The following is a 22,544-nucleotide window of genomic DNA, read 5'->3' on the forward strand; positions in this document are numbered from 1 at the left end:
ATGTTCTGTGTTCACCTTTAGGATATTTTACAAAATACTTGGTAGCCTTGAAACTAAATGGTTCTTTTCTGGGAAATGCTAGTTTTTGCCCTGCCTATCTTTACAAACACATCTTTGTTACCAAAAAGAATCAAAACACCAACCACAATTTCTTGGTGGTGACTACACCTATGGAGGTTATCAAGGAAATATTGAGTGCTCTGCCCTGCATAGCAATCATTCAGTAGTTGGGAATTTCTGAGCCTTGGAAGGAATTGTTATAATAGCAGCAATATCTCTTCAGCTCAATATTTTATGAGTAAAACTGTTATAAATCTATTCTTTACAGTTGCGTTCAGCTTATGAGGATGTTGTAAAGGCCTTCAGAGCATATGATGTTGGTCGAAGTGGATTTGTTTCTTTGGAATATTTAAGATCAGTTCTTAGCACATTTTTATTTCCAATACAGCAAGATGTCTTCCAAGAATTAATGAATAGGTAAGTCATCTGCTATTTTTCTTTCAAACCAAGCCAACCCAATATGAATTTATTACCCTCCTGAAAGTTGTATTCATAGTACAGCATATTCAGCTTAGGTATTTAAGTCATATTTTGCTCTGTCTGACCAATTTATGGTACTGTTGTAATATTTGGGTTTGCCTTTAATAAACCTTTATTGTCATTATTATACCATGATAATTTATAATATATAAACATTCATTATCTCATTCCGAGCTAGAATGTAGAAGCTCCATACGATTTTGATAAATCATTCTGCATTGAACTGGTAGGTGTTTGTTGAAGAAAATGGATAGTCATCTAATGGGAAATGATTCCTGTGTTTATTATCTGAAGCAAATCAATAGAACTTACTTCTAAGGAGACACATAGAAAATAGGATAGTGAATGCTTTGGAAAGGATTTGAAAGAGGTGCTTTGAAGCTTTCTATTACTAAGCAAAAGCTTTCAATCTTTTGTGTGGACCTGAAAAAAGATACCATTGCCGTAAGGAGGCACGTTTAAAATAGCTGCAAGTTTTTCAGACTCCTGAAAAAAACACATACACTTTAATCAATAGGAGGGAGAATTTCTTTGGGCTGTTTTCAAAGCATGCCCCACTATTTTTTCCCCCCAAAATAATGCCTTGAAACTTATTTATGTAATAAATTTTATTAAAAGCGTTAGAGAACATAAACACTAACATAAGGTAATACAAAATGGAGAGAACAAAAACGGAAAGAGACAAAGAAAAAAAAAGAAAAAAGACAAGTCCAGTGAGAAAGAATGAAAAGAAATAGAATCTTCTGATTTTGTCTGCAGCAAATACAAGTATAATTACAAAATTATCTCTTACTGTATGGCTTTTTTCTATTATCATTTTTTCCCCTAATTATCAAAACCACAAGTCTTAAGTGCAATTTTTTTCTGTTACATGCAAAATGTAACAGAAGGAGGAACGTTGTCCATGGGGTCGCGATGTGGAAATGGCTGCAACCAGCTGCAATATATAGTCTAGCCCCTAGGCGGCAGCCAATAGGTTTGAATCAACCATTGCTGCCTGGAGATAGCCAATTGCAGCAAAGGAGACTTGTAGTCTGGGTTGCTGGAGAACCATTAGCTGCTCCAGCAACCCACGTGGTATTCCGACAAAAAGCCCAGTACATAACAGAAATGATGAACAACTCAGTACCTGTGTTCATGAAGCTCCATTTTGCCCACCAATTACATTCATCCCTGGATTGTAGGGCCCTATTCATAATATCTCACACCTTAGCCACCTTTTGGATTTCTGCAGTTGTACTCTACTTGGGGCTGTTCTGAAAAACTACGTGGAAGCACCAGCTGATCCAAAATAAAGCAGAACAAGCAGATATGGGCATGCTACAATATATTGATGTAACCTCTGCTACTTGAGTGCACTGATTCAGGCTTCTGAGTGCAATTCAAGGGCCTGGTTGCAATTAATGAAGCCCTACATGGCAGAGGACTTATCATTTAAAGGCATTTGCTTTTCTGTAAGATCTAAAAGAGTTGGCATGGTTTGGGTCCCATTGTTCAAGCATGCCATCTGATAAGACTTGGGTTGTGGGCCTTCTCTGTCACGGCACCAGCCTCTTGTCATAGTATCCCCCACACCTCTGTGATGCAAACAGTCATAACCCTGCTCTCTTATAGACTAGTCTTCAAGCCCTGACTCTTCATCCTGACTCTTGGCTCAAGTAAGACATGGTATAAACTTACTGTGTGTTGGTTGCCTTGTTTGAGTGTTTGCTGTTTCTCTGTTGAGTCAACTTTTCTCTTCATTGTGGTTTTCATTGTTGTTTGATATTTTCCATTTTTAATATGAATGCTGCTCAGAGTCGTCTGTCTTGGCAGATTTCAAATGTGAAAAATAAGAAAGAAAAATAAAAATAAGAAAGAAAATGAAATAAAGAATAGTCTCAGCAAAGGAAAACTGTATACCAACATCAGAGCACATGCCATCCTTTAGCTCCTTAAAGCTGAAAAAAAAACATCCCTCACTGTTAATATAGTGCACATGGAGAAAGACTCAGAATTTGCTGTGACTTCACTGTGTTGTGTATTTACCAAATAAATCATAAATTTCTTCAACTAATTTCCAACTATGTGTAGTAATCATCAATTATTGCACTACTGAAAATACTGTGGCTGCATTGTATCACTTCATTTTTTAAAAAAGTTAGATGTAAGCACATAATTGTGATAGTCATTGCTTATAACTTTCTCCTAAGCATTTATGTATGCAATGATTCTCAACCTTTTCAGTAAGAGGAAGGGCAATACCATTCTAATAAGGCTATAAACAGGGAAGTCCACGTTTTGAGCTGCCACATCTATTAAGGTGATACTGCACAGATATGCTAATGTTAAAGCTGCAGCATCGTGAATACGGTGACAAAGATGTGATGCAGAAATGAAACATACAAGTGGCTTTCTTTAGATTAAAGATTCATTATGTTGGAAAGATTTAAAACAAACTCTAGGAATGTGAAAGATGTTGGGGCCTGCTTTAAAATATTTTTTTTCCATTTTGTATGAGATGGTAAAAAACTATTTGTTATTTTATTGTATTAATAAAATATTTATGACTCAACATGTTATGGCTGCTTCTGCTAGATGTTTGATATTGTAAAACTTTGGATTGTTCACAATCCATTCAGAATATGTTCTATTGTAGAATGGCCTGAAATTATGTGTATATTCCTAAGGATAATATTGATTACTGTATAAAGTTGTTATTGTTCTAATTCCATTGCTGGAAACTGTTGAACTGTAAGACTAAATCCGTAAAATAGTGTATATTTGGAGATTTGTCCTCTTCACCAGATACTAACTGCACCAGAATCTAGAGTATTTTGTATTTAATGGGAGACATGTAGAGAAGAAAAATATATAAAAATATAATATAATTTTCTTGGTGAACCAAACCAACTGCTCCAAGATTTCCTCTTCTGAGCTCAGAGAAATGGTCTCAGTTGTACTGCTTAATAAGCCATAGTATTAAAAATATAAATGTTTTTTCAGATTTGGAATAAAACTATCCAAAAATATGGCTTGGGAGAAGTTTCTAGGTAAATTCCAAGATCCTTTGCTGTTTGATAGCAGCCAAGTAACTTCTAAAAGAAAACATCACAGGTAGGAGAGAAATTCCACTTATAGATTCCACTTATCTCCATGATTCCTGTAACAATACTCTGCACCAGTTTTTACCCTCGCATATACAGAGAAGAGCAACAAAGATGGTGGGACTTAATCCTATGAAAAGGAGTTAAAGAAAGTAGAAAATATTTAGCCTAATGTTTCTCCATCTTGGTGACTCTTATGATGTGTGGACAAACTCCCAGAACTGAATTCTGGGAATTGAAGTTCACATATCTTAGAGTCACTAAGATTGAGAAATAGTGGTTTAGCCTAAAGAAGAGATAGATAAAGGGGGTCATGATAACAGTGTTCCACTACACCAGGGGTAGGCAACCTTGGCTCTTTTATGACTCGTGGACTTCAACTCCCAGAATTCCTGAGCCAGGCTGGCTCAGGAATTCTGGGAGTTGAAGTCCACGAGTCATAAAAGAGCCAAGGTTGCCTACCTCTGCAATACATAACAGGACATCACATGACCTGTTGGAGGCTATCTTGGGGCAGGTTAGAGTTCCCCAGACTTATAGTTTATGGCCCCAACTCACGTGTGCTGGCAGAGGAGGCATGCTATCAGGCCCTACCAGTCAAGGGACTCTGGCTGGCTGTGATGACCCAGGGCACAGCACAGAGGCAATGCAGTCAGCTGGCAGTTCAAACAGTTCTTTTACTGCTCCCAATTTTCTCCAAATGCTCCCACGTTTGCTGGCAAGCCTCCAACGAAAGATCACACACACACATGCCTTCAGCCAACTCTGGCTGAAAGCAGGTTCAAATACAGGCTGATTAGCATAAGAAAGTACTCAAGGCCATAGAGAAAACAAGGAAGAAAAGATAAACTCAACGAGTCCGTTTGAATCCTAGCTTGCCTGAGCAGTTTTCAAAAAGAGAGAATCCGAAATACAGTCCGAGGTCTTTAAACATTCAAGCAACATGGTCAGTCAGTCCAATAGCCAGGGTTTCCAGGTTTTCAAACAGGAGTCACAGAACAAGAGATCAACAACAATACACAAGACTCCAAGGAATCAGCGCTTGTACCCAACAAATGCCCTTCCCCACAGCGTCTCCTTAAGTCTCAGTCTCCAGGTGTTTCTTGTGGAGAAGGGCGGGATGCTCTCCTCCCGAGTAGTGAGATCTGCCTGCGTGGTTCCCTCCTTCTCTCCACTCTCCGTGCTCTAGGATCAGGTGGTGGCCCTTGCTCATCGCCTGGACTCTGCCTCTCCTGTTCCTCCTGTCCCAATCCTGAAGGGCCCTGGCCTGCCTCGGCCTGCTCTTCCCCACATTCCTCCGAAGCCACAGACACCTCTTCCTCAGCCTCCATAGGGTCCCGTTCCAACTTATGTTCCTCCTCAGATTCAAGCTCAGACGGAGGTATGACACCGGCTGACTTCAGGAGAAAGGCTTTCTTTGCTGTGGCTCCTGCCTTTTGGAACATCTTGCCCCCCAAGATGAGATTGATCCACCTTTCTGACCTTCTGTAAGGGCCAGAAGATCTGGCTCTGTCAGATGGATTGGAGCCCTAGTGGGAGAGCATGACACTGGGGATGGCTGATGAATTAAGAAACAATTTCACACACACACACACACACCACACTCATTCTGCTCCCTCCCGCCACCTCTTTTTACTGTAATTCTATTTTTGATTGTAATTTCCATTTTTATTGTTTTAGGACTGTTTATCTTTTATGATTTTAATACATTTAATGCTGTAAAGCCACCCAGAGTCTCTTTGAAATGAGATGAGTGGCAAATAAATTTAATAATAAAATAAAATAAATATAGTAGCAATTCCAGCTTCATGAATAATACACATGGGTGTTACTGGTTGCCATGTTCACATTCTGTATAGAGAAATATCCTTCAGACATCTTGGACGTTAATCTAAAATGTGATATCTGAAAAAATCCAAGCGTTAATGTGGAACAAATCTTTTCTTTATTTTGCTCTTGGACTCCTTTGCTGCAGTGAGTTTTGAAGGTCCACTATTAGAAACTTGTAGGTTAAAAGATAAAAACAAAAACACCCTCTACCCACACTACATATTTTATTGTAGAATATTTGCATATTGCAAAGTGTTATTTAGTATATACAATATTAGGAAAACATATACTCATACAACATAGAACATTAGTTGGGCTGCAAATTACTGTGTCTCCTCATGTAAATTATATCCTAAACTGCAACTGCTTATTGCAAAGGAAGGAGCAAGATGGGCACTAATCGAGTTACCCTGGAAGAAAAGCATCATCACTCGTATTTTTCTTGAAAAATCCCTAATAATCTACTGAGAAATTGCACATGGCTTATGAGAACCAGGCTTTACTAAAAGGGATTGGAATATGGAGATCTGCTTTTGTCTTTTATTAAGTTTCATAAGACTTTGACAGATATTCTAAACTGTAGCACATTGTATGGTAGATGGGGGAGGCAGAGAATGAGACTTGCTTTATGCAGTCTCCATCTGTTGATCATTCTTTGTATACAAGCATTTTGCACCAAGGCTTTGCACTGTGTGAGGATAGATTTAACATACGGCATTGTGGGATTGGGGTTGGCCTGCTAGAGCAGTCCTTTTTCTCTTCCCAATCTCTCCTTCCTTCCTTCCTTCCTTCCTTCCTTCCTTCCTTCCTTCCTTCCTTCCTTCCTTCCTTCCTTCCTTCCTTCCTTCCTTCCTTCCTTCCTTCCTTCCTTCCTTCCTTCCTTCCTTCCTGATAGAAATGGAGGTAACCTTGTCTAGATAATTTCCCCCATTTTCCATCTCAGTTCTGAGGAAATTGTTCCACTTTATATTTTTGAAAAATCACTCAACATTTAGAAAAAAATCAACTATATACAGGCACTAGGTTTTGGGCACTGCAGAAAACAAGTCTACCTCTTCTTCTCTATGAGGACCCTTCCAAAATTGGAAGACTGCTAACACGCACCCCCCCCCCCGCCCCTTCAGCCTTCTCTTCTTTAAGTTAAACAGACTTTTAAGTTCCTTTAACTGCTTTTTATAACCCCCAAGACCTTTACCATCTTGGTTTCTCTTCTCTGCGCTGTATTTCCACAGCACCCTTCTTGTGATTCAGTACAGTGACCAGAACAGGACATAGTGTTCCAGGTGTGATTTGACTCGTGTAACAGAGAATGGAACTATTACCTCACATAATCTTAACATTATACCTCTCTTGATGTGGCCTAAGATTTTACTGATTTATTTTTTTGGGGCAGCTACGGCAAACTTGTGGGCTTGTGCTTATGACTGCAGCCTTCTATTTCTTCTGGATCCAAAGAGGGGGTTCACTGGTTATTTCCTAAAACAGTCTCGTGAATGCACGACAGATGTGATGAACTGTTGTCCAGATTCCCAGGAGGGAGGGAATACATGCCAGAGAAGCAGGAGAGAACACAATTTCAATAGTTTGTGTGAGAGAAAGAGGCTGAAGAGGGTGACTCTTCGCTAATGGTTCCCAGAGTACATGTTTTATGGTGCAAGTACCCTGCTTTAAATTGGCAAGGTTTCTATCTATGTTTGAGGAACAATAAAGAAAACTACTTAGAAGAGTCTCAGTGGATCTTTCTTAGTTTTTGAAGCCTGACACACTGGTTCATTCCTAGTGATATTAACATAGGATTTTCTGAATCTTGAGAGGTGCAGTCACATCACATACGTACTGTAGTAGAACTCAACTCATATTTTCCTTACAGAAGCAGAAAATTGGATGAAGCCTTGTCAACGGATCGAATTCTCTTAAAGCTGCATGGACATATCCAAGACGCTTATTCTTCTCTGAAGAAGGCTTTTTTGATGCTTGACAGAGTATGACTACTGATAAGATGCCTTTCCTCTCTCCCCTTTCCTGCACAATTATTCTGTTTGGGATCTTTCAGACATTTTTAGTTTTGCATTGAATTGATCTTAAATTACTCTTGTCAATTCAAAAAGCAGGAGGCCATTAGCAAAAATAATAATAATAAACTTTCCTCATGAATGAAGGAATATGTGTTAGAATAAGGTTGCAAGATCCAATCAGTGTCGGTCGCCAGGATTAGAGATTTAGTCTTCCGAGCTTTTAGATTCACGCTGGAGCCCATGCTCAATGAGCTTCTCTCTGATAGAATGTGTGCTTTGGGCTATTCTGTGTGTAGTATTTATGTGGTGCCTGGTTGTGTGTGGTTTAGTTGTTGATTGGGGTGTTAGCTGTTGTTTCCTTGTGCTGCCAATTCCTTGGTCCTAAGTACCTGATAAACTGGTGGTACATTAGCACGCCTGTTGGCTGACAAGGGGCCTGTTTTCCAGACTTCAATCATTTCCCTGGCTATTTTTGTACCTGCTCGGCTAACAATCTTAATAGCTGCAAAATTGAATGTATGTTGTTGTTCATTGCAATGTAAGGTTATCAATTAGTTCAGGTCTCCTCGTCTGACTGTTCCCTTGTGTTCTTGCAATCTGGTGGGTTAGCTTCCTCCCTGTCTGTCCTACCTAATCACAGGGACTATCTAACCCAATTATAATATTGATAAACTATGTAGACTGGATTCTATAGTATATCCTTTCCTGCAAGACCGCTGAACAGCGAAATCTTCACCCTCATTGAAGACAGTAATCTAAAGCAGAATTTCTCAACCTCAGTTTGAAGATGTGTTGAATTCTGGAAGTTATTCCAGAATTCCCCAGGTGTGAAAATCTGATAACGTATTGATGACTCCCAATATGGATGAAATCAGTCACATGCTGCCTGATGGTAGCTACTTGGAATAGAGCAAAAATATTTTGCTCTTCCATCTGTATGTCCACTGTGTGCTATTTCCCTTTGGGAGTAAGCTCTCACTGTTGCATATGCTAAAGCTAAACCAACATAAGTATATTCATACAATTCTTGATAACATTAATTATAGATCAACTGTAACAGAAAAGTGCTATTTTTCCTTCTATAGATGACAGATAAAGTGTTTTCTTTGATTTTGATTTATTTTGATTTTCTATAAACCTGTGGTAATCATTATTTCTAAAGCAACAGATAACCTTGGGGTGGGGAGGGTAGATGGGAATTAAAGATTTCTCAGTCTAGGTGACATCAGGATGGGGTTAGGGTTAGGGCATCTCTTCTGATTTCCTACAGGCATGTTTATTCTGGATTTTGATATAATCAAAAATTGCAATTGGATTCGGAAACGGAATTGGTTAAAGACTGTATGATAAAGTGGGCACAAAATATTCAGGAACCAATTTCGTTGGACACCTGGGAGATAATTTAGGTCAGAAATGTTAAATTTACTCAGGCTCAAAACTTAAGAGAAAATTTTTATAAAATGTTTTATAGATGGCATCTGGATCCCAAGAAGTTGTCTAACATGTATCCTAATTTACAGTCTAAATGTTGGAGATGTGGTAGTTTAGAAGCTACCTATTTTCACATGTGGTGGACTTGTAGAAATATAAAAGCTTTTTGGATCAAAATTTGGTGGAACATTCAAAAGATTTTTAAGAGAAAGATAAAGTTTTCTCCGCAATTGTTTTTATTGGGTATTGTTGTAGATTGTGATGTTAAAGAAACTAACTTGATGTTGAATATGATAACAGCAGCACGGTTACTGGTGGGACAATATTGGAAGAAGGATAGTTTGCCTACTATAGAAGAATGGGTGTTTAAAGTTTCGAATCTTGCAGAAATGTCTAAGATTTCTGCTTATTTGAAAGATCATTCACAGGAAAGATATATTTCAGTTTGGAGGAGATGGATAGATTATATTCAGAACAAATATGGGACTAAAAAGTTCCATTTAGCTTATGAGTAGATTTTAGTGGGATATTGTTATTGGTACTTTGTAGTTATGTTAAAGGGGAGTTAAAGCACATTATGAATTTGGTTAATTGTATATTATGCATAATTTTTATTTAGAATATGATTATTATAACTATAATCCTGTATTTAGCTCTGGGAAGTGGGGGGGAAGTGGGCGGGTTTGGGGTGGGGGGGATTTGGGGATATATTGTAAAACTTTGTTTTTGTAAAACTCTTTAATAAAAAAAATTGCATTTTTTGGATAACAGCTTTACATAATCACTAGATCTGAAAAATTAAATAATTTAAACAAATAACTGCCTAGTAGAATAAAGTAGGATTGAATATCTTGTAGATTTGTAAAACTGGGAAGTTGTGGTCTTTATGCTATCTTTTACTACTGTTAAATGCTCTGCTTATGTTTTTAGAATCAAGATGGGAAAATTACAAGAAATGAGCTTCGGCGCATTTTAGATTGCATCATGTTTCAAATAAGTGATGATGATTTCCAAGAACTAATCAAGATAATTGATCCAGAACATACTGGACATCTAAGCTACAATGAATTTTTAAACCTCTTTGAAAAAGATTCCGTAGTAAGTTCCATCACCAATCAATTATTGTATCTATATTTCTTTCTGGAATAAATGATTAAAACAAGAAGCAAAGATTTAAAAACAGCTATTCCTAAACTTTGGAGGACAGGTTGTCAACAGATACCCTTCATTTACCTCATATTCCTTGGGGTCCTCTTAAAAACTTAGATCTATGAAGTTACAGAAGAGCTCAACTTGTGGAAGTCAATCTACTGACAACAGCAAGTCACCCTGTCAATGTTGAAAAAGTTAAGTAGGGTTTGGACTGAGTCTCCTAAAAAACAGCAATGCAGAGTGTCTGCAGGGTGTGGAAAACCCTGTGTAAGAAACAATTGGAGTTTTGACCACATAGTTATGGCTGCCATCTTGATTTTTTAACTATCTCCTGTGGAATACACTTGTGGTGATGGTAAACAATTTCTGTCCTGCTGCTCAGAAAAATCACATGGACAAATTTGTGAGGTATCCAGGAATCAAACCTAACTTGGAGGAGGCTTTACAGATAGTCCTTGACTTACAATTGGTTGCTTAGAGACTGTTCAAAATTATGATAGACCGCCAAAATGTACTTATAACCCAGATTCAGAGTTCCAGAAGCTGGGTCCCTCCTATGATCATGTGATCTCATTTTGGGCACTTGCATTCAGCCTGCATTTACTGCTGTTTGCGTGGTTCCGCAGTAACATGATTGCAATTTAACAATGTTTTTTGCTGGATATCAGCATTTACTTCCAATTTCTAGAAAAAAACACCCATTGCAGACAATGGATTTTCTTAACAACCATGTTGTTCAAATAATGACCACTATATTTGCTTAATGACGGCCACCAAAAATTCATAAAATTGGACACAGTCGTGTAATGACCCACTTGACAACTGAAATAATTTATGACCAAAATTCTGGGCTTAGTTATGGTTGTAAGTTAAAAACTATATTTCTTATGATAGTTTTGATTTACTCTTGGTTTACTACTGAATGCATCACCATTTTGCTTTACCCAATAGGCAGAGGAAAGATATGCAGTACAGGTAGTCCTTGACTTAATGACTTAGTCCTTTGTTTAGTGGCAGTTTGAAGTTACAACACCACCAAAAAAAGTGACTTACAACCGTTTTTCACACTTATGACCGTTGCAACATTCCCATAGTCAGCATTCAGGCACTTGGCAACTAGCATATATTTATGACAGTTGCACTGTAGCCACTCTAAATTGCTATGAATCAACCATATGGGTGCCCCAAAATCCCATGATTGGTGTGTTTCTGCTTATTTAAGAAAATGAATCAAATCCAGTTGGCTAAGCTTACATTTTTCAGTCTGTGCTACTGAATTGTCAGCTTTATTGTCCTCTGAAATCTGCACTCTTGTCCTTTGCTCTTAATAAAGGCAGGCTCTTGATAAATTGTCCTGGATATAATATTGACCACAGATTTTCCCACAGAATGGTGTACTGCAGATTTTTAAAACCTTTATGTTCTTTCTGACCTTGATCTTTAGAAATGGTATGAGAGAATTTTAATTTAACTTTTTTTTTAAATCCAATTAGACAGATTCAAAGTGGGCTAATAGTTCAAAGAAGGCTAAAAAGCCAACTTCTGTCCTTGAAGCTTGGAATATTGTAAGTAACAAAATGTTTTCTTTTAAAAAGTACTCAAGAATTTTGGTTTATTGGACTTTATAAATTTGCAACATTCCAACTCTCTGTAATTTGAATTTCCTTGCTTAAATGGTTTTACACTAGGCAGAAGATGTTCTAACTGAGCAAGTGAAAGGATATTGGAATGAATTTAACAAAGCTTTGCAAGCATGTGATCCTCGAAAAGAGGGCATTATTAGCAGAAATAATTTCCGAAAGATTCTTCAGCTCTATTGCCCCTCATTAACAGATGACCATTTTATTGCGTAAGTAAATACTTTAACAATTATTCATGTCAAATGTGTTTTTTTCTCCCCCATTTTTATTCTCATCTCCCTTTGGACGTCATCATTATATAGCTATTTATTGCCATCCCTATTTGTAAATGTGGGCTTTTTTAAGTCCAAGATGAACATCACTTCCTAGAAAATTTCCACTGCACATTGCGGTTTCTCAATAAATTTCAGCTTTCTAATTAACTTCTGTTTCCCAATCTCACTCTTCCCACCAAGTGACAAGATGTCAAACCTTGTTGTGGAATTGTACAAAATATTTTGCAATTATTCAGCCCATTTGGAGACCGGATCACTTCTAGGAAGTTGAGAACCAATTGCCAGAACATTTCTGTTGAGGTCAAGATGGACAATCCAAAACTAGGGGTTAGTTTTGCATAGCTGGGTGGTATACTGAGAAAAAAAAACTGGCTGGAAATAGGGCAGTATAAATAGGTTTGACCCTATCTAACATGGCTCTGTACTATAAAATCCCAGAGTTGGGGATTTAGTAGAGGGGAAGAGGAATAATTACTTCACTCTATTAACTTCCATCCCTTTGGAACCCCTGTGCACCTTAACCATGGTTACAATTCCCATTCTTCCTAAAGATATAGAAACATGGAGATGAAGAAACCATTGAAGTCATCTCATTCAAAACCATGTTCGGCGCAACAATTTTAAACTGAGTCATGAACTATACCAGGGGTAGGCAACCTTGGCTCTTTTATGACTTGTGGACTTCAACTCCAGGAATTCTGGGAGTTGAAGTCCATGAGTCATAAAAGAGCCAAGGTTGCCTACCCCTGAACTATACCCTCTGCTATTAAACTATGCATGTTCTGGTGGACAATTAGAGGACCCTTCTGAGGGCAAGGATCTCATTCTTTTTTTTTTAATACTATACTGTGTAAACCCTTGCTCACCAGTGTCAGATACAAACCTCCATTTTCATCTGGATGGAGGACAGCTCAACAAGATGAAAAGTGATATGACTAATGATCATGGATACTTAGGTGCAAAATATTTCAGTTCTGAACAGCTTTGAATTAGGAGTACCCCATTTCAAGTGTACAGTGATGATTTTGAGTATAAAGCAAAATACGTTGGACATTTGGAAGTGCATCATGCTTGAGTAGTTTAGTTTAGTTTAGTTTTATTGGATTTCTATACCGCCCTTCTCCCTAGGGACTCAGGGCGGTTCACAGGGCATATATAAATAGGTATACAAAAATTAAAAGAAAATTAAACCATGCCCAATTAAAATATAACAATAATGAAATAATAAAACCAATTAAAAACCCAAATTCCCCTTCAGGCCAGACTAGCTAACTCAAACAAGTGGGTCTTCAACCCGCGACGGAAGGATCGGAGGTCCGATGCCATCTGGAGCTCAACCAGCAGTTGGTTCCAAAGTGCCGGGGCACCCACAGAGAAGGCCCTCCCCCTGGGGGCCACCAGTCGACATTCCCTGACTGGAGGCACCCTGAGGAGGCCCTCTCTGTGGGCACGCACAGGGCGGCGGGGAGTTGACGCCGGCAGCAGGTGGTCCTCGAGGTATCCCGGACCCATGCCAGCTGATTTAAGCTCAGAATATCTATTAAGTGATCCAAACAATCTGTTTCAAATTCAGCCAGCTCTTTCACGCTTAGAATAATTGAGCTGTGGTGGCACAGTGGTTAGAATGCAATATTACAGGCTGACTCTGCTTACTGCCAGGAGTTTGATTCTGACCAACTCAAGGTTGACTCCGACTTCCATCCTTCTGAGGCCAGTAAAATACTGTTGGGGACAGTATGCTGACTCTATAAAGCACTATGAAGTGGTATATAAGTCTGAGTGCTATTGCTAATTAGAAACAGACTTATTTTGGGGGCCTTAGAGGTCATCTAGTCCAACCCCCTGCCCAAAGCAGAAATATTCAGACCATCCCAGACCAATAGTTGTTCAATCTTTCTTTGATAGTTTCCAGTGATGGAGCTCCCACAATTCCCGGAGGGAAGCTGTTCTGTTGCTTCATAGCTCTCATGATCAGGAAATCCTTCCTTATTTTGAGTTTCCATGTGCCTCTACAAAGCTTCCACCCATTGAGTCTTGCTCTACTATGGAGGTATTATGGAATATAAATTCTCACCCTCTTCCTTGGGACATCCCATCAAGAACTGGGAGATTGCCATTAGCCTTCTCTTCTTTAGGCTAAACATATCCATTTCCTTTGGGGGGGAAAAATCTACTATTACTTTCACCCACTTGGGAACAAGTGGCACATCTAAAGGGAAGTTGGTTGTAGAGAGTCACAGAGATAACTGTGGAAAAACTATGCAGAGATTATTGCAGTGACAGCTGCATGAATATGCTTTAAGTCCAGGAAACAAAGAAAATGGCAGAACTCTCTGGCTAAAAGAGGGAGGAAAGGTAAAACACAGGCGGTCTTGCAAGAGTTGATTATTTGAGCCAATTTCAATAAAGGAGACTTCTTGTCAAACACTTGCAGAAGATGTTCTGACCTGACCAACCTTGAAGGGCTCCAAAACCTCTATCACATGAGGGAGTGGATGGGACGTCATTTGTTTAGTTCAGACAAAGAAAACTGAGGATCTCAGAGTCTGAAGCCAAGGTCAATAATGGAATGGCTGCTAAAAGCATAGAACTAAATGGACTTGGGTTTTTTTGTGAGTCTTCATCCATATACAGCAGACATGTCAAACAGAAGGCCCGGGGGCCGGATCCGGCCCGCGAAGTGGTTTCATGCGGCCCGCGAAGCCATCCTGGAAACAGTGAGGGAACGGCTCCCACTGCCTTGGCCCTGGCCCAGAGACCCTCCTTCTGCCAGAGACCCTCAGATCTGTCCCACTCCTGCCCAGGCCCCCATAGGCACCCTTGATGCCAACGATGTAGAGCTGGCCATGCCCACCCAGTAGGCCATACGCACTCTAGCCACGCCCACCCAGTAGGCCATACGCACTCTAGCCACGCCCACCCAGTAGGCCACACCCACCCAGGCCACACCCACCTGGCCCCCTGAGGGCAACCGCAATGCTGATGCGGCCCTCAATGAAATTGAGTTTGACACCCTGATATACAGTAATGGTGTAACTTCCTGACTAAAAGGGACGATGACCACTTTATCACAGACCTTCTGGAAACTATTCAAGACTGAATTGCCCAGAGCCTCTAGTAAATAAGATGATGCAGACATATGGTAGATGGTTCTATATTTGATTTGTGTATTTTTAAGGATTGGTTTTATGTTTACACCATGGATGTTTTATTGCACTATTGTATGTTGTTGTGAATACTGAAACTCCTTTTGATTGCAGCAGGCACAAATGGATTGATTAAATCAATCAATCTTGCCAATTTGGCAACTTTCAACAATATGAATTATAGTATGAAGGAAAAGAAACTTAGCCCATCCCAGCATAGTTACACCTTTCACTTTCCGTTTACTATGTCCTCTGTAAAGTGTTCTGATGGCCAGTAGCCTACAGCAGGGCTTTTGAACCTTTTCACCCATTGTACCACTTTTAGGATATGTCAACATCCAAGTACCACCAGTCGCCTAGCTAGGTGTCAAAAACTTGATGACCCCCCCCAAAAGGGAAAAAAATGATGAAGTACAGGTAATCCTCAACTTACAACAGTTTGCTTAGTGACTGTTCAAAGTTACAATGGCACTGAAAAAAATTGCCCCCCAAGCCACAGCCTGCCCACCCAGCAGCGCTCTTCCTCCTGTCCGAGGTTTTCATTGTTGTGAGCATTTCTGTTGAGGATTGGCAGCAGGGGTGGAGTGGGAGGGTGTTTGGTTTTTATTCCCTCCCCCCCACCCTCTGCTGGGCGGTTGCAGCAGGTTTTGGTCACTTCACATGACCCTGGGACACTGTGACCATCATAAATATGAATCAGTTGCCAAGCATCTGAATGTAAATCACAAGACCCTGGAGATGCTGCAACATTCCAGCTGATCGGTGCTTCTTCTGGGCTCAGCAGAAGCACCAGGATCAGCGCCGAGCTCCAGCTGGAGCCTGGCGCTGATCCTGGCGCTTCCGCTGAGCCCTGACAACCCTGCAGCTCCAGCCGTCTCTTGCTCAGGCTTGTGCGGTGCTGCCACCGGTTCAGCTCACTCCCCTCCCCCGCTACCACTTTTCGAGGATTGTCGCATACCACCTGCCAGGTGCCAATGTACCACAGGTGGTACCCGTGCCACTGGTTGAAAAGCCCTGGCCTACAGGCTAAGTTACTAAATTTCCAATATATTCAGTACTTTAAAGCAGCAGAAAGTCAGATATATTTGGCTGTGTGTTTCTTGCCAGCCTCTGCGAAACTCCAGAAGTAAGATAAGAATGGTATAAATAAATTTCCACCACCACCGCACCCCCAAACACGGGGCAAATCTTATTGCCTGTTTCAGCCTAACTCAAGGCGATCCACAGGCTGTAGTCACAATAGTGACAGCTCATCAGCCTGATGAAAACAAATGAGTTTGAAATGGCCATATTAGTCTCCCTTTAATTCTTTGTTAGCAATCCAAAAAATTTACACACACACACACACACACACACACACACACACACACACACACACATATATATATAAAATAAGTTGGAAGGGACCTTGGAGGTCATCTAGTGCAACCCCCTGCTCAGGCAGGAAACTGCCTGGGTTTAAGATTGTAGCAGACTAATAAAAAAAATCTAATAACAAAATAAATAAAAGGATTTTCAGCGATTTTGACATTGGAGGTTGTAGAAATATCTACTTTTCAAGATAGATGTTTACAGGCCCTTTTTGCAGCCACTTATCACTAGGATGATAAGATTTGTACAGTTTTATTAACCAGCTTTATTGAGAAGAAAGGGGTTAGGTTAGGTCAGGGGTAGGCAACCTTGGCTCTTTTATGACTCATGGACTTCAACTCCCAGAATTCCTGAGTCAGGTTGCCTACCCCTGGGTTAGGTTATGCAAGAGCCGTGGTGGCACAGTGGTTGGAATTCAGTATTGCAGGCTAATTCTACTGGCTGCCAGGGGTTCGATCCTCACCGGCTTAAGGTTGACTCAGACTTCCATCCTTCCAAAGTTGGTAAACTGAGGACCCAGATTGTTGGGGGGCAATAGGCTGACTGTGTAAACTTCCCAGAGAGGGCTGTAAAGTGTTGTGAAGCAGTATATATATGTCTAAGTGCTATTCCTATTTTAGTATGCCATAAGTCAATAGTGTTAGAATGGGTATCCACTTGCCGACCGCCTCTTGGACTAGTGGGGAAGCTGCCTCTCACTTTTCTGAAATGGTAGGATGTGCAAATGTTCTGGTTGTGTATTATTTTGCAAGTTCCCACCCTCTTCCCCAGGCTCTGACAAATCCATTAGAGACAGTTGTGTGTAGTGTAATCCTGGGATGTTGTGGGGAAGTTGCTTGCCTAGGACTAAAGAGACCCTCAAGTCTATCCTTAATCATAGTTCAAATCCTCCTTCAGCCATGAAAAGGCAATGGCTGACTTTGATTTCAGGCCAAAATATTACAGGTGGTCCTCTTTCAGTGGGTGTCCTGTTTAGCAACTGTTCAAAATTGCATTGCTACTGATAAAGTAACTTTATTATTGGTCTTCCTACTTGAAACTGGCAGTGTTCCTGCTGTTGGGTGATTAAGATTCAGGTGCTTTGCAACCTGCATGCATTTACAACAGACATGTCAAACTTGCGATGTCATGTGATGTTGTGCAACGTATCGGGACGGTTTTGCCATTGCTGGCAATGGGATGAGCGCGGCTTCCGCATGACACATCCGGCCTGCAGGCTGGCAGTTTGACACCCCTGATTGACAACAATCAGTATCCTGAAGTCATGTGATCACCATTTGTGACCTTCACAGCTAGTTTCGGACGACTAAGTCAATGAGAAATCTAGCAGTAAAATTGTAAGTTGCAGTCACACGATGTGTCACTTAATGACTGTGGACAATTTGCTTAACAACCACACCAGAAGTGACATTGTTAAGTCTGCCACAGGCACCTATTTTGCTTAATGACCATGTCACTTAGCAATGGAGTAGTAGCTTGTGCTTGTTAAGTGACAGCTTGCTTATTGTGTGGATAAAATGAAGAGGAATTAGTCACATAAACTATCTTGAAAATCTCAAGCAGAGTTTTTACACATCTTAAAGTTGTAAAGGTTGAGAAATATTGCTCCAAAAATCTGGAGAAAATTCTAAATACCTATACTCAAGTGCTATTTTGCTTCATCCAATTTATTTCTTAATGAAGAAAGACAAGTAAATTGACAGGGCTATCAAGATAACAGTGAAAGGGGGGTGAATAGATTGCTCTGGACTACTCTTTTTTGATAGCTTAATGCTGTTTGGCCTCAGTCTTCCTAAGAACCACTTTGTGTGTTTGGTCCTCACATCCACCTGGATTTAATTACTCCTGTTGGCTTTCCTTCACTTGCACCTCCTCATGGCATTCATTTCCTTATCAATGTGTCTTCTCTGCTGGGTTCGCATAACATTGCCTTCTTGTCCCCAGCCCAGAAGTGGGTGGCTTTAAACTGTCCTCATGTCCTCTCTTATTCTGACCATCCACAGCAGCTTCAAGGAATGTACTACAGAAACAAACTCTACTGGGCTTTGTTACTCCCCCTCCTCCCTTGGAAACAGTGACTAGAAACAGAGGCCAGAGACAGAGGTTAAGTTAAAGGAATAGGGAGAGCCCCCCACAGCAGTGGTGAAAGACCTTTATCCAAATTCACCTGATTATGACAAGGAACAGTGGATGGCACTGTTCCTTCACAAACACAGAGCTGCTGAGAGATTCTGGATCCACTGTTAACAGAAGTCAAGTTGACATGTCTCCTAAGCCTTCTGAAAATAGATGATAAGGACTCTTTGCAGGTTTCCTAATCAGAAGATGTAGGTCAAACAGTTAAGGCTTGTGCTTTGTGATTTACAGCAGATAGCATTTTGGCCTTAATTGGGCCCTGCTGCACGTCTTCAGGGCATATGGCAATTTTTTGCTGCTGAGACTGAGTGACTGGCATGTGTGTTGCAGATGGTTATTTGGCAGGTGATATTCAGAATGAAAAGCAGTAATGAGATTAAAGATGTTTCATTAAATGCAATTCTGCAGATTGTATTCATCTTTGTATCTATTTTCTCTTTATGCTGAGGTGCTATATGTTCACATCAACTGAAACCTAAATGGGAAGTCCCATTAGTAGAAGTTCTGTCCTGTTCTCCCTTTAATATATTTCGAATGTGGCAATTCATGGTTCCTCCTTCAATGAAAATGAAAATCTCAAGTTATTTTCTGATATAGCACATAGAACTACAGTAATAAAAATCATCAGCATTCAAAGGTTTATTTATTGGTATTCTTACATTTGAGCCAAGTTAAGAGATGTCTGATTTGCTGTGAAAAGAATATTCAGCAACTGTTCTTGAAGTTTCTTTCATCTGTTCTTGATTTTTTTAAAAAAAATATTCATTCAACTTATTAATCACTTAACATATTCAGAGGACTATTTGGTTCGGGGGAAAAATGCATCCCAATAAAACCCTGTAAGAGGATAAAGCAGAAAACTAGTTCTTTAAAGAGAAAAGGAAATCATTTTAAGGGGTTTTGCCCTGTCAATCACACATCTTTGTTCTTTATCACCAGTAAAATTTTAGTTTCTTAACAGCACAACCATACAAGAATTCTTTTGGAACACTTCCAAGGAAATATCAGATTTTGGTACATGGATGTAAAGTGATAGTGAGGGTTACATTTATGAGATGTATTATTTATCAAGGAAAACAATGATTATAATTGTTTTGATTGGTGATGTACAGGCTGTACCAGAAATACCAGGATTCTACTACAGAAGGCGTTCTCTACAAGATGCTCTTGCACAGTTTAGGAGTGGCGGATTTGCCAAAAGAATTAACTGCCGTCACCAGCACCTCTTCACTACGAGAGAATCAGCAGGCAGAGGAAAAGAAGCCAGTGGATTTTCCAGAGAGGTAGGCCCAACTGTGACTGTTAAAGTAGAAATGTAATAATTATCCATAGGAAAGTTTAGCTTTAGAATGTCTTGGCTTTCCTGAATGTTCCTTTGATGTTCTGTATGAAAAAGTACCTAAAGGTTTGCTCTGGTTGAAGCCCCCGTGATCCCCCGAGGCTCCACAGAATCCCCCACTCCTTGAAGACAGTGGCCTTCATCTGCACTAAGCAAATCAAAGCATCTCAGGGGCCTAAAATGATCTCAGAAAAGTAAGCAAGAGTCAGATCTGGTTAGTTGTTGTAAGGGAGACCACACAGAAAGCTAGACTGGGAAGTTGAGAAGTTATTTCTTAAGCAATAACACTTGTAATTGCTTAAGAAAACCATGTAGGAGTCTTGCTTGACTTAAAGATGTCTTTGTCATTGTTTAATTTGCATATTTATTTTGCCCTTTCTAGCTTTTGGGCTGCAGTTCAGACTGATTGGTCTTTTGGTGTCTTCTGAGACCAGCATTGATAAAGAATAGCTTTATTTTAAGTGACAACTTAGAGCTTTTGCAGCCAGTAGGGAACCTTGTCCTCCATAATGCCCATCAATGTATTAAAGGTATGAATGGACCATTTATCCACATTGCCTTCCATGGATTCTTCTAACCAAGTGTTTCTCAACCTTGGCAACTTTAAGATGTCATTTTAAAGTTGTAAAAATCGAGAAACAATGATCTAGCCTTTGGAGACTTTAAGGCCAATGTAGTTCTGGTTATGGACTACTAAGACCTCAGTTTCATACTGCAGCAGAACTTCAGGAATCGCTCAGAGAAATTAACCAGCTGTAGACTCAGAAAGAAAAATATTATTATAACATCTTATAAGTATCTTAATATTATTGTATTAATATTAATATTGTATAATGCTTGACCCAACAAATCAGTTCTGCCCTTATTCTGTTATTAGTTTAGGATATTTCTTGACTCTGGATAAGATTAAGGTTGATGGCTTAGATATTTTTATAAGGAGATATAGAAAAAGTGATATCTCTGAATGCCTGGTAATTAACTATAAATGCAGGTAAGTACTATATGTGATGACATCTTGGTCTATCATGGCTCCTAATGCCTTCATTGATGTGTTCGCTCATATCCTATTTTTTCTTCAGGAGTCCCCTTAATTTCATCTCCAAGTTTCATCACCATTGCCTTGTGAGAGAGACTGAGAGCACAACTAGCCCAACATCACCCCATGAGCTTATCTAGCTGTGGGAGGAGTTAAGTCTTCTTACTCCAATGCACATAAAGCACAGATGGGAGTTTCAATCACACCATTGCAGCCATCATCCTGCCTTTTTTTGGCCATACTATGCAGATACCCCTGTTAACCAGTCTTCCATTTTTAGAACGAAGCAAGTTGAAGACCACATCTACAAACAAGCCAGGAATAGAACTGTTGATGAAGTCCTCGAAAGGCTGAGGGATGGCATTCTGCATCAGGAAACGGGCATGAGAGACGCCTTCCTTACTTATAACAAGCAAGCTAGCGGGAAGTTGAGTAAAATTGATTTCCGCAAGGTAAATAGAATCTTATTTCATTTTAATGTATTCTAGCTCATTCAATCCAAGTTGGTCTTTCCTCTTTCCTCTTGGTGGCTTATTAATTTCGTTTTAATTTACTCTCGGTCATTCAAAACAATGTTTCTGTTTTGTCTTTTCTCTTGATAGTTTCTCAGCTTAGGGCACTGCTTAATGTCTTGGTCTTATGAAAAGTCTGTAAACAGTTTTTGTTGTTGTTAGTTGCGAAGTCGTGTCCGACCCATCGCGACCCTATGGACAATGTTCCTCCAGGCCTTCCTGTCCTCTACCATCTTCTGGAGTCCATTTAAGCTCAGGCCTACTGCTTCAGTGACTCCATCCAGCCACCTCATTCTCTGTCGTCCCTTTCTTCTATTGCCCTCAATCTTTCACTCTCCTTCTTCACTCGCAACAAGAGGCTCTTTAGTTCCTCTTCACTTTCTGCCATTAGAGTGGTATCATCTGCATGTAAACAGTTTAGGTGGCTTTATATTTCAAGAGTTTCCACCCTCTCTCTCATATCATTTCCACATAGCATTGCTTACATTTTCTGTTACCATCTTCATTTTGTAGCTTGGACTTTGTCGCATTTAACTCATCAAAAGAGGCCATGAAATTCAGCCCTTGGGGGCAAAGAGGCATATTTGAAGGGCATTTAGTGGACCCTTTTGCCTAAAAGCACAATTTAAGCCCCAGTTAGGGGCATTGAAGGTGGTCAAGACATCAGCCACAACAGCAGAATCAAAGCCATGCCCCCTTTCTTCACAATCTGGATGCAAATAATACACCAGTGATATAACTGGATATTCTTGTATGTTGGCACTCTAAGTGAAGATATGCGAATGAAATATATGGGTATCTTATCTATTGATTTCAGAAATGCTCTTGTCCTCACAGTTGCAACAATGGCCATGAAATGGGGTTGTGTGTGGGAATTCCATCATGCCATCCTGGCAGCACTGCATCTATTGGATTTAACTCAACAATATACCACAAGGAAATGAATGTTTCTTTCTCATTTCTCCACTCATGTAGCTCTAAAATTAAACGTTCAATCTGATAGCAAAAGTTATACTAAAATACAAAGCTGCTAAT

At 39.9% G+C, this 22,544-nt stretch overlaps 1 protein-coding gene across 1 annotated transcript in view; it reads left to right on the plus strand.

Moving 5' to 3' along the window:
- The window catches only part of EFCAB6 (EF-hand calcium binding domain 6), a gene marked incomplete at its 5' end in the record, with an annotated part of 134,053 nt that overhangs the window by 37,575 nt on the left and 73,934 nt on the right, over positions 1-22,544 (plus strand). Inside the window, 8 exons of the mRNA XM_081331367.1 lie at positions 329-477; positions 3,526-3,636; positions 7,327-7,438; positions 9,833-10,000; positions 11,548-11,619; positions 11,743-11,903; positions 19,735-19,905; positions 21,278-21,449. Coding sequence (XP_081187493.1) covers positions 329-477; positions 3,526-3,636; positions 7,327-7,438; positions 9,833-10,000; positions 11,548-11,619; positions 11,743-11,903; positions 19,735-19,905; positions 21,278-21,449 — 1,116 coding nt within the window. The remainder of the gene's footprint in view (positions 1-328; positions 478-3,525; positions 3,637-7,326; positions 7,439-9,832; positions 10,001-11,547; positions 11,620-11,742; positions 11,904-19,734; positions 19,906-21,277; positions 21,450-22,544) is intronic.

The sequence above is a fragment of the Vipera berus genome (genome assembly GCF_964194415.1).
Source record: "Vipera berus genome assembly, chromosome: 6".
NCBI lineage: Eukaryota > Metazoa > Chordata > Lepidosauria > Squamata > Viperidae > Vipera > Vipera berus.